The sequence below is a fragment of the Myotis myotis genome, unplaced genomic scaffold, assembly GCF_014108235.1.
Source record: "Myotis myotis isolate mMyoMyo1 unplaced genomic scaffold, mMyoMyo1.p scaffold_m19_p_14, whole genome shotgun sequence".
NCBI lineage: Eukaryota > Metazoa > Chordata > Mammalia > Chiroptera > Vespertilionidae > Myotis > Myotis myotis.
This window is the reverse complement of record NW_023416318.1, coordinates 1273704-1286474: the sequence shown is the minus strand read 5'-3', so window position 1 is coordinate 1286474 and position 12771 is coordinate 1273704. Positions and strand designations below refer to the sequence as shown.

The 12771-nt window shown below is 47.8% G+C and overlaps 1 protein-coding gene across 3 annotated transcripts; it reads right to left on the bottom strand.

Moving 5' to 3' along the window:
- Positions 1-385: 385 nt before the first annotated feature.
- GGCX (gamma-glutamyl carboxylase) lies at positions 386-12450 on the bottom strand. 3 transcript variants are annotated; one of them, XM_036333950.1, is made up of 15 exons: positions 12316-12450; positions 11784-11954; positions 9765-9923; positions 9292-9457; positions 7376-7454; positions 6478-6584; positions 4737-4900; positions 4128-4393; positions 3852-3983; positions 3337-3488; positions 2732-2901; positions 2391-2521; positions 1955-2102; positions 1587-1782; positions 386-1186 (listed from the first exon to the last, which is right to left on the bottom strand). In XM_036333950.1, the coding sequence occupies exons 1-15, from the start codon at positions 12356-12358 to the stop codon at positions 994-996; spliced, it is 2277 nt and encodes a 758-aa protein (XP_036189843.1). In that variant the 5' UTR covers positions 12359-12450; the 3' UTR covers positions 386-993. The 3 variants fall into 3 exon arrangements, with proteins under 3 accessions (XP_036189843.1, XP_036189841.1, XP_036189844.1); XM_036333948.1 differs by lacking the exon at positions 12316-12450 and adding an exon at positions 12086-12304; XM_036333951.1 differs by lacking the exon at positions 11784-11954 and having other exon boundaries at positions 12316-12420.
- Positions 12451-12771: the final 321 nt, after the last annotated feature.

Below are 12771 nucleotides of genomic sequence, written 5' to 3'. Positions count from 1 at the left end.
GTCTGTTACCAGACCATGAGCTCTTTTCTTTTTTTAAAACTGCATTCTCACTTCCTAGCCCAGTGCCAGTCCTTTGAATATTCATGGACCTGAGGAGTTTCTTTGATCACCTTGTATACCCAAACCTACAGTCCCTTATCCCTCACCAAGTTTGGTTAATACTTTACATTACCTTCTCACTAAATGCTAGAATAATGCTAAATATTAAGCTTGTTTTTAGAAAAATACCAATGGAACCATCTAAACTTCCTTATTAAGTTTAACTTTCTGCTATCCTAACTACTCTCATAACTGCTAGTGAAAAACTTACAGGCTACATAGATACAAGAAACTAAGAAGGAACCAGAATTGTAGTGAAGAGAAAATTTGTGCATTCAGAACCTGATCACCATCCTAATCATACTTATAATTAAGAAGACAAGTTTTAAGTTACATTATTTCAGAATTATTGTGATTCTCAAAATTACAAGAGACAGGGTAAAGGACCTTAAGTCAGCCATGAGGTTCAAACCATCAATCCATCCCTTACTTATTAGGTTTACATCTTTGAAATTATAGTACCTCTCAGTGTCATTTTCTCCAACTGTAAAATAAGACTACTGACCATTAAGGACTAAATGGTATGTAGGCACTGTGTGAAGCATTGTGCATGTAGCAAGCACTTGAGAATACTTAGCTACTATTTTCATCATGGTACATAAAATCTCTTTCCCCAAGGAGCCAGTCACTTTAAACCTAACTTTCCCCTTTATTGTAGGACCTTTTCACATTGCTTTTAACCCCCTCCTGGCCTCTAAACCTTAGACGGATAAATCTTATCCTTGCTTTACTTTCTTGGCTCCTTCCTCTAAGATATCATCTCTGAATTTAAAGGAGCTATAGACAAGGAAGAAAAATGTAAATGTCTGTAAACGTTTTTTTCAAATCTCCACTGCATAGGTAATGGTCCTGTGCCTGGCTGCTCCCACGTCTGTACCCAATATCTGGCCCCCTTCAGAACTCTGAGTGGATATGCTCAGAATTTGGTTCAGGAGGATTAGAATTTGAAGAATCTGTGTTTGAAGGATTCAACTCTCCAAGTGGCTCAAAGGGTCGCAAGTTTGCATAAGTCACCTCTTGGGCCAGTTGCTCCAGGGAAGGGCGACCTAATGCCAGATTTCGAAGTGAGATACAAGTCATCAGGAAGCTGAAAAAGAGGAAAAAGGCCACCCAGTCCAAACTCCTGTTTCAACATAGGAATTCCTACCAAAGCCCTTATGGGACACCTGGCCCTACCTTCTCTCACCCAGGCACAAATGAGAATTGCCTTGCAGGGGCCCCCATATCCCAGCTGGAGGCACCCCACTCTTTATACAGTCTGGTAGAATTCTAGGGTGGGGCAGGAATAACCCATGGGGAGGCTGGAGGTAAACTGAGGCAGAGCAAGACAGTAAGCTGTCAGACACACATTTACTCTTCCATTAAATCAGGGAGATGAGAAGGGAGGTAAAAAGCTATTTAGCCCTAGATGTCCTTTCTCTCATCAGAGAAGTTACCCAACTTGCAAATATCTGATGGCAACGACAAGTATTGTGGGTAAAACTTACCTGCGGCGAAAAACATAGAGCTTTCGCAGCAAGAAGCGGAAGAATCGTTCATGGAAAGGGGAGTTTCGCCGGCGTTCAATCTCCTGGAGCCTTTGCTGGCGTTTAAGAAAGGTCTGAACCAGAGGTGTTGGCTCAGGACCTCCTTTTACTTCCCCTTCTAGCAGAGGCTGCAGCTCGGGGGGTAGAGGCCCTGTTTCTGCTCAAAGTCAGCAAAAAGAGGAATCACTGAGAGAGCATTCTCTCTCTCCTACAACTTCCCTTTCACCAGCTAGAGGCTTCAAGTTCAATTTTCAATGGCTAGATCCTCATTCACAACCCTAACTTCTTGTACTCGGGAGTTACCTCAGCCCAAATCTTTATTTACTCACCACTTCCATTCTCCACCTTCTCTTTCAATTCTTGCAGATATGCCAGGTCTTGCTCCAGTGCAACTTCCGTAGTGTTGACATAGATGTACATGTAGCAGGAAGGACTGGGTGACACTGTGTACACCTTATGGTACTCGCCAGCAGGCAACTGAGCAGGGGATAGAAATGAATATATTTCACTCTTTGAACTTTTCCTAGTCAGCCTACAGGCTCCTAACACCACCTGCTCCCCACCCAACGGGCATCTTTCTTCTTACTGTGTTTTGGAGTCCAAAGGAACTGACCTCTAGAACCTGGATGAGGCTATTCACAGCCCCAGGAATCTGTACTTTTTGAGCCCCCACAACACTATTGCTTTGGTAAAACATTTTGAGTCTATAATGAATTAACTCCATTTATCTAAACTTTTCTGCTATTGTTAATTCCAGCAAGATACCTGCATTTTTTCTCCCTCCTGAAGAGTCTGGTTCTTCTGTTCTGCCACCAGCTCCACAATCACTTCCCCCTGCAGCAGCTGGATGCTAGTGTTGCCCAGGTCTTCATTCACAAAATTCTCTAGGTGCAGCCCTGACAGGGACAACCAAGTTCTCCAATGCCCACCATGAGTGAACTCACTTCCAGCAAGAACAGACATCACACTTCACCACTACCACCCCTCAGATTTCAAAAACATTCCTCCCACTAGGAGTACCCCTCCCCTCTCCCCCACATGCAAGGTCCCTGACCAAAGAAGCAAGGAGGAAAGACAGCAAAGCCTCTCCTAGCTTTCCTCCATACCAGGGAAATCTGCAATGAAGACCACCATAGTGTAGTTGTCCAAGCTGCTCTTGATTTCCTGTAGCTTGGCCCTCCAGGGAGACAGGTCCATCAACAGTGGCTGCAGCCAAGGTGTCGGCTGGAAGGGGGACCAGGCAGCCTGCACGATGTCCACATGAGGGTCAAAAAGCCTTAGGAAAGAAAACCATGTTTTAAGAAGGCCACAGCCACCTACCCATCAGAATTTCCAGTTCTGTTTCTCTCATCACCATTCCCAGAGAGAGGGAACAGGGTTTCCAGATAGAAAACATAGCCCATGTCAGCATGTTATGACCAGTCTGAGGCAGAGAGAGGGGAAAGAGATTCTGGAGCACTGGGAAGAATGAGGGTTAGTGGCCATCTGAGAATGGTGTTAACGTTCTAGCAGAACAAGTCATATTACCTCTTCTTCTGGGTGATGGGGCCCCCTGCTGGAAGCAATCAGCTATGCCCACAACCAGGTCTACAGGGACATGCACCAGAGGACAGACAGCCTTTCAAGCAAGACAACACGGGAGCATGGGCTATTCATTTTGGCCAAAGGAGCTGGACTTCCTTTTTCCCCCTTCCCGGCTCCCCTTGCCCACCTCTGCTGGAAGCGGTCATTGATGGACACCCAAATATCAAAGTAGATCTGGGGCTCAGTAACATTGTACTTGGGAAGCAGGCGGCTCAGGCAAGTGGCATATTGCTTCAGCATGTCTGCATGATCCTTCCATCGCCGGCTCTGTGTGAATACCTGTCCCAAACCCCCATATTAGTCCCACCTCATCGTACTACCTCCTGGATGAGTCATGCACTGCCAACGGTACAAAGAGATCTGGTTGTTTTGACCAGGAAAAAAAACCTGACCTTGTTTTTGGGGAAGTTTTTCATTGCTGAGCTAGTGGTTTTACTTACCTTTCTTACATCTAATCTCAGTGTAAGGAGGTGAATGGCACTGCCCTATTTCAACCCACATAAAAGAAGGTTGAACCTGGCTCCTGAGAAAGGGGAGTGACCCAAATTTGTTTTATTTTACAATTGTGTTTAGGACCAAACCAGACCCCAAAGCTCAAGGACGCTCTGAAGAACAGTACATTGTCAGCATCAGAAATCTCACCCCAGGGTTAAGGTAGCCCAGCTCGCCAGTGCGGCCATCACGGTAGGTGATCTTCACGTGCTGGTGGGAGCGGGAGTGCACCATCATGTCCCAGGAATAGCCATAGAGCCCATTTGTCCAATTGTTATAGCCCTGAGAAGGCAGGGCAGAGGCAATCAGCTTAACAGTTCTTAGGCTAATCCCATCCTCTATCAAGAAAGGGCTACACAACCAGCCCATTCTTTCCCTATGGCTGTCACTCTGCCACTTTCCACACTAACCCCAGCCTACACATACCTGGGTGAGGAAATGGGAATAGGGCAGGAAGAGCTGCTCCAGGAGGTAGATCAGGGTGAAGGCAGCGCCTAGCTGATGGCGCAGCCCTGGCTTCTGGCTGCCTTTGGCCCGGTTCCTCTTATACATGCAGGAAGCACTGGGCTGAGGGGCAGCCTTGAGGGGCAGCAGTTCTTGCAGCCTTTTGGGGCAGTGAGATACCAGCTTCCGAGGCCACTCAGGGGAGCAGAAGAGAGGGCTGCTGGCCAGCATGACATAGGGGAACATACCTAGAAAAGCAAGGAGAAAATAGCATTTCAGGAGTTTGGTTTGGGGAAATGTGGGTAATCCCCTTGACCCCTTTCCCTTAAGAAACCTCTCCCAAGTATCCTACCTATGATGAAAGAAGTTCTTAACTAAAGGATACGTACTTCCCAGAGATTCCTTACTATACAGCATATTAGCTGAGCCAAGAGGTCCCAATTCTCTCTTCCCAATTTATTTCCATGCCACAGTGACTGCATCAGGCTCACTGTGGCTGCTATTCCCATCATCATCTCTTAGTCCCAAACAGCACCTCTGGCAAGTCCCTCCCTGTGATTTCCTATTTCCCATCAGACGACGGGTACTAACCAATGCTGAAAAGCTGGGAATTCATGCAGTGGAAGTAGGACACAAAGAGGAGGCCCACGGATCTTGAGGCATCAAAGAAGAGCAGGAAACCAGCTGAGAGGTCAAGCAGCAGTCCGCCCCAGTGCACCACCAGAAGGCTAGTCATCTCTTCAGACAACACGAGTCTGTGGACACCAGGGACAGGGTCAGGCACCCGCCCACTGGGGAGCCTGTGCCACTGGCTGGCACAGCACACTCACAGCAAATGCACCTCTGCTACCCTGTCCTTGCCAAAGGAGCCACCCCAGCGGGTGGGTAGAACTCTACACAAAGATATCCCAGAAGTTTTCCAACCCTTATACATTTCCACACACATTAGGTGTCCAGCTGTTTTCCACATACCCTCTGTCAGAAGCAAGGGCAAATCTGATTGAGAAGTGTGGCTCCTGGTGCAGGGAGACTCCTCGTAGAGGTTACAAATTACAAGAAATTTTAAAAGGTGAATGCTATTCCTAGCCAGTTTTCTCAGTGGTTAGAGCGTTGGCCTTCGAACTGAAAGGTCCCAGGTTCGATTCCAGTCAAGGGCACATGCCTGGGTTGTGGGCTTGATCCCCAGTGGGGGGCTTGCAGGAGGCAGCCGATCCATGATTCTCTCTCATCATGGATGTTTCTATTTCTCTCTCCCTCTTCCTTCCCCTCTGAAATCAATAAAAAAATATATATTTTTTTAAAAGGTGAATGTTTGACCTATATGAATCTGAAGTCAAACTACAGCAGTGGTTCTCAACCTTCCTAATGCCGCGACCCTTTAATACAGTTCCTCATGTTGTGGTGACCCCCAACCATAAAATTATTTTCGTTGCTACTTCATAACTGTAATTTTGCTACTGTTATGAATCGTAATGTAAATATCTGATATGCAGGATATATTTTCATTGTTACAAATTGAACATAATTAAAGCATAATGATTAATCACAAAAACAATATGTTTTCCAACGGTCTTAGGCGACCCCTGTGAAAGGGTCGTTTGACCCCCAAAGGGTCGTGACCCACAGGTTGAGAACCGCTGAACTACAGGAACTGAGAAATACCAGGGAAGAGAAAAAGGGCAAAGTAAAAAAAGAGAGAAGAATTGGGAGGGAGAGAGAAGTCAGAGAGGCGAACTTCTGCTTTGAGAAGAGCTGGTAGCACTGGTTCTGTCAGGCAGGGACACTGTCCATCTTCTCAGTACACTGGCTGAGGAGTCCTGGAGAGGCTGGGCTGGCAACCAACGCATTCACCAAGTCACCTAGTTCTAGCTCTTTCCTCTCCTTCCTTCCTTTTTTTTTTTTTAAATGTTTGTATTTATCTCAGAAAGAGAGGAAGGGAGAGGAAGAGAGAGATAGAAACATCGATGGGATTGAATCATCAATAGGCTGCCTCCTGCACAATCCTTACTGGGGATCAAGCCTGCAACCTGGGCATGGGCTCCGACCAGGAACTGAACCGGAGACCTCTTGGTGTATAGGTTGATGCTCAACCACTGAGCCACACCGGCCGGGCTTTCCCCTTCTTTTTAAATTTATTTCCCTCCATTGCCACCCACAGTGTAAGTTTCACAGGGGGAGCCTTCTGCTGAATAGGGAGATGAGTGGACAGAGGAAAGTATGTTGCAAACTCAGGCAAAGTAGGAACAGCAGCCATGACTGCAGACAGGACAGCGGTGAGTCACCCGCTCTGTCCCTGTGCCTCAGTGAGGCCTCTGCCCCGACTGCCACTCACTTGAAGGGACTGAAGAGCCAGTGCCGGGACAGGTTCTCCATGGAATAGCCTTCCACCCAGTCTGCATCCAGCTTTTTCACACCCGCAATGAAGTACACAATGAAAATCTATAAACACAAAATGCAAAACAAATGTTTAAAGAAAAAAAAGAGAACTGGAGAGCATTATGCTAAGTGAAATAAGCCAGTCAGAGAAAGATAAATATCACATGATCTCACTCATTTGTGGAATATAATGAACAGCATAAACTGATGAACAAAAATAGAACCAGAGACACAGAAGCATCAAACGGACTGTCCAACCTATGAGGGAAGGCGGGGGGTAAAGGGGTAAGAGACCAACCAAAGGACTTGCATGCATGCATATGAGCATAGCCAATGGACACAGACAGTAGCGGGGTGAGGGCATGTGCTGGGAGGTGGGAGCGGCCAGGGAGAGGTTAATGGGGGGAAAAGGAGACTCATGTAATACTTTAAACAACAAAGAATTTAAATTTAAAAAAAGAAAGAAAAGAGTAAGTTTTCATCTCAGTTCGGGGACCAAGGAAGATTAGTTCCATTCTTCTATTCACTCATTTCGGATATTCACTCATCCAGCAAGTATCTATTGACATCCTACCAACATCAGGTACAGTATAAGGCACCAAGGAGAGTCATAAAGCATAGATATTATTCTCTCTCATGAGGATTCTAACCTGGCAGGGACAAAGCCCTATTCTTTCATGACAAGGTGAGATAGCCCGGAGATTAGTGTTTTGAAAACAGCAGAAAAGCCAGCCTAGCCTTCCAGTAAAAGGGAAGAAAGAGAAGGTCTAGGGAGGCAGAGTGGAGGGCAGTCTGCCATGGGATGGCCATGCTGACAGTGACTGTCAGAGAACACCTTTCCTTAGATCTTGTACCTGGCCACGCAGCACGGCATAGTTCCAAAGGGGCACGTGGGCATTCCGCTTCCGGGAACTCAGCAGGCCATCCACAGACCTACACCAGGTAAGGTAAGGATTGAGGAGAGCGTCTTAGTCCAGCCACATTTCCACCTTCCTTTTTAAATGTAATAATCTATCTCAGGACAGTTCCCATACTCTCTCTGGTCCTCTGGACTATTTGGAGGCCCTTTAGAATTACATGAGGAAACTGGAACAGTGATTATTTTAACTCATAACGGACATTTTACTAGTGAGTTATAACAATAAAAAGTTCAGTCTTTATCATTCGTTACTTAGCAAATTAGTCCTAATGGAAAAAGTCAGGAAAAAGACTACAATGCTAGAATATGACTGAATTTAGTAAAGAATGAGTTTAAGGGATTGTTTAAAAAGCTTGAGGTTTATATAAATATACATTAAAAAATTTTTTTCAATATCCAAAACAAGGCCCTGGCCGGCTTGGCTCAGTGGATGGAGCGTCAGCCTGTGGACTGAAGCGTCTCAGGTTCGATTCCGGCCAAGGGCACAAGCCTGGGTTGCGGACTCGGTCCCCAGTGGGGGGTGTGCAGGAGGCAGCCGATTGGTGATTCTCTCTCACCATTGATGTTTCTATCTCTCTCTCCTTCTCCCTTCCTCTCTGAAATCAATAAAGAAATATATTTTTAAAAAATATCCAAAACAAACTGACACTTGTAGACCTGGATACCGGGATCTCGTGCCAGAGAGTCCCTACTAACAGCCTGCCTTGGGAGAGAACTGATAAACGCAGGCTCTAAGACTAATGTGCTCTGGGGAGGCAGAAGCAAAGCAGAGTTTCAAGAAGACAATGAATGAGCCAAGAAGCTGGGGAAGGCAGCTGGCACTGTGGTCAAGGGCACTGGAGTCTACAGCTAAGGAGACCTCCATTCTCACTTGTGCCTCCTGCTGCTATGTGACCTCAGCCTAACCCTTACTTCCTTAAGCTTTAGTGTCTTCATCTATGAAGTGGGGAAAGCACTATGGACCTCATGGGGTTATACTAAGGAAAAAGTAACGTGTTTAGCATGGTATCTGGAAATCCATCAGTAGGTAAGTAGTATGTATTTCTTCAAAAAAAAAATTTTTTTTCAGGAGTATTCTGCCAAAGTTGTCTCCTAATTCTATATGATCACAGCTGGCCATTCTGAATGAATCTAACGGTTTACAAAAGGAGTATTTGTGTGTGTGTATTAACAAATGAAACTTAATGACTGATAAATCACTAATTCAGTGCTTGAGATTTTTTACTTATACCCATCTTACTGAGATCTCATATTTGCTTTTCACTTAATAATGGGAAAAATCCTTAAAGGTCGTCTGCCCTGCCATCTGGTTTCCAGATCCCTTCTCCACCTCCCCTGAAAGATGGTCACCTAAGCCAGAGATGGGGGAGGTTACCTCCTCCCAGGACCGCGCTGCTGAGCAGCCCTGGTGGGCCCTCTCCTTCTGACATGACTGCCTCACAGCAACTTCTACTCTGTGCTCTAACCCTGCACCTCTGGGCTCACACAGAGAAAGTCCGCTCCCTCTTCCACATGACCACCCTTGAAGTATCTGAAAACAGCTATGTCTGGCTTTAGTCTTCGCTTCTTCTCTCTAAGAAGATTACAGGAAGTGCACAGATCAAGGCACCTGGGGAGATACGGAAAGAGTGAAGGGGTGGGAATGGAGCCATTTTGCTTTTTGTCATCCCAAGTGCCACAACCTCGCTGACTCTTCCCCCTCCCAAATCCATCCCAATTAAAGTGTGACCTTTGCAAAGCGTTGCTGAAATTATTCTTGCTGGGGCAAATTCTAGGACCTCAAGGGGCCCCTATCTCTGGTAAACATCCTGACCCAGCCGACCCCTCCCCTCTTTTTCCCTCGATTCATACCAGTAGCGGTTTGCATCCACGAATGTCAGCTGAAAAGCTAACAAACCATACAGATAGGAGTGGTTGTTCCATGACGTCTTGTCCAGGAGAAACACATACCAGTACGGCAGCAGGAATAACACACAGCTTATCCGGTAGCACAGGCCCAGCATCATGCCCAGTGCCCCTGGGATTTGTGGGGGAGAGAATTAAGAGGTCAAAGATCACCACAGGCCCAGCTCCCCTGGGACAGGCTGTGGGTGGGATTAAGAAAAGTCATCAGACATTTTATAATCAGGTACAACTAAATCAAAATTAAATGTTATTTTAATATTTTCAAAAAGAGCTATGGGGTCACAGCTCAGATGACACAACAGGTCAGGAAGATGAAATTATGAGTCATGACAGAAGTGAAATAAGGAATCCAAGACCTTTCTCATGCTTTGTATGTCTCTGTTTTAGATATGCCAATCAGTATTCCCAGCTTCCCTCACCCAGAAACATGACGGTATAGACAAGATACATCCAGTCAAGTGGCAGTGGCTGCAGGACATCCAGCAAGGGGAAGCGGCACACCTCCAGCCCATCCAGGTATCTTCGGTCCAGGGAGCTGAGCCCCCGCTCCTGGGGAATGTCCAGCACCATCAACAGCCCTGAGAAGGCAGTGGGAGAGGGGGCCATTAGACCTCAGCAAAGGAAGCAGCAGAATACATTTGAATACAGTTGGCTGAATCTAGCTCCAAGGTGAGAATTCTCTCCTAACCAGGCTTTACCATTCATTCATTCACCCAACAAACATTACTGAGTGCATCCTATGTGGTAGGCACTATGCCAGTTGTGTGATCAGCTACTGTACCTCACTAAGCCAATTCCCCATTTGTAAAAGGGGGCTCATAATATTTTACAGGGTTACAGAGAGGATTCAATGAGAGAAACATACAAAATGCTACAAAAAGCTGTTCAGGTGTTGATAGTTAATATTTACAAAGGTCTGTCACATTAGGCCCATGGTCGGCAAACTGCGGCTCGCGAGCTACATGTGGCTCTTTGGCCCCTTGAGTGTGGCTCTTCCACAAAATACCACGTGTGGGCGTGCACGTACAGTGCCATTGAAACTTCGTGGCCCATGCGCAGAAGTCGGTATTTTGTGGAAGAGCCGCTATTTTGTGGAAGAGCCACATTCAAGGGGCCAAAGAGCCGCATGTGGCTCGCGAGCCACGGTTTGCCAAGGTGCAGTTTGCCAACCACTGCATTAGGCTACAGAAAGTGCTCAAGGATGGTGCTTGCCCACTTCCTGGTATACCCAGAAAACAGCAGTGTTTGGCTAACACACTGGGGTAAACAGAAGGGGCTACTCAGATCAGGAAGCAGCTCCCGGGAAGGCAGTGTTTCGCAACCTCAGGACCATTGACATTTGGGGCTGGTTAATTATTTGCTGGGAGGGACTATCCTGTGCATCATAGGTCCAATTAGCAGCATCTCTGGCTCCTATGTAGATGCTAGGAGCCACCTATACCCCCCCCCGCCCCCACATATGGCAAATAAAAATGTTCCCGGATATTGCCAAGTGTCCCCTCTCCCCCAACAAAAATGCCCTCAGTTGAGAACCACTGGGCTACCGGGATTAATATCTCAGCATATCATAACCCATTCCAAGCGGAAGCTCTGGATTAGGGAGTTACAGCCAACATGTCTGCTATTTCTCTAAAGCAGCAGTTCTCAACCTGTGGGTCGCGACCCCTTTGGGGGTCGAACGACCCTTTCACAGGGGTCGCCTAAGACCATCGGAAAACACATATATAATTACATATTGTTTTGTGATTAATCATTATGCTTTAATTATGCTCAATTTGTAACAATGAAAATACATCCTGCATATCAGATATTTACATTACGATTCATAACAGTAGCAAAATTACAGTTATGAAGTAGCAACAAAAATAATTTTATGGTTGGGGGGGTCACCACAAGATGAGGAACTGTATAAAAGGGTCGCAGCATTAGGAAGGTTGAGAACCACTGCTCTAAAGTCTAGTCCTTAGAGTAATTACTGAACAACTTCATGACATAAGGAAAATGAATCCCTGTTCCTCTGCCTCCATATTTCCTATAGCCTCAGATCAAAGCATTTCTGGCCTCTAACGCTAATCAGAGGAGACAAAGCTGGGTTTGATCCTAAACTCCACAAATAACCTCTTCCAGGACACTGATGTCTTCCACTGTGAGAAAAAGGGAGGAAAGTCCACTAAGTGAGTAACCAAGAAATAGACAGGGTTGGGAGGCAGTGATACTTCCGAAGTTTATAAGCCTCTGACGCAGGCAATCAGGTATCCACGAGGCATCTCTATGGAGCAAGAGAAAAGCAAAGGCTAATGATGGGAGCAGACTATAACCCCAGTTTCCAAGTTCCTAAAGCAGGCACTTGACGTTTTCTAGATGTCCATCTCGCAACACCTTCACATTGTCACTCTCCCGCCCCAACCACACGGGCCCCTCCCAGCAACTGGACTTACCGAAGAGAAAACGGAAGACAGCCAGGCTTGCAGGATCCATTGGCCGATTCAGCAGGGTCACCAGCCTCCCCCAGCTGGAGACATCTGCCCACTCAAAACCCAAGAGTTTCCCCATGCGGCTGGCCTGGCCGGGGCCCGTGGTCTGTGCAGCCTTGTCTTTCTGTACTTTATCTGTAACCAATAAATGGAGGAAGGAGTGTGCACGTGCGGGGTGGAGGTGCTTTAAAATCGGCTCCTTCCCAAATCACAGCCCCCACAACCGGAGGGCTTCTGCCTCCCTGGGTTCTCCCGCTGATCTCTACCTGGAACACCCTGCAGGGCAGCCCCTCCTCCAGGACGCGCCAATGCCCCAGACCTCTCAGGCTCCAGCCCCCTAAGGGCTAATCGCATGTCACCGTTACCCCAAACTGCAGGCTGCAACCTCTCTCTATAAGCCCCTTCCCCAGGACCCACAGGGCAGTCCGTCGGTCCCCGCCACTGCGAGACCAGCACCCCTCTCTCCCTCCGCCGCAGGGTGGGGCTCTGAGCCTACCTGCGCCGGGCGGGGCCCGCGAGGACAGGGCAGACATCGCCATAGTTCTACGGTCGGTCACTCACAGCAGCCAGCCGCGAGCGAGGGGCCGCTCCCCTAAGCCCCGCCTCCCAGACACGACAGCAGGGAGCAGCCGGCCGTAAAGCGCCGGCACTGTCGTGAAGGGCCGTAGCGGCGAATCCTGGCTCCCTGCTTGGCGGCAGAAGGCAAAGCGAGGGACCTTTGGGGCGGAGCGAGGCGGGGCGGGGCGGAGCGAGGCGGGGCGGGGCGGAGCGAGGCGGGGCGGGCCCGAAAGGGTGTGGGCGGGCCTCGTCTCCCCTGGTGACGGAGGATGCTCCCGGACACCCCTGAGACATCCCGGGGCCCCTCTGTACTTGCAGTCCGAGGAAGACTCCGTGTTCCCTCAACTTCCCTGGGTCCTCCCCCGCTCTCCTTGGGCCTCTCCAGGCAGCAGTG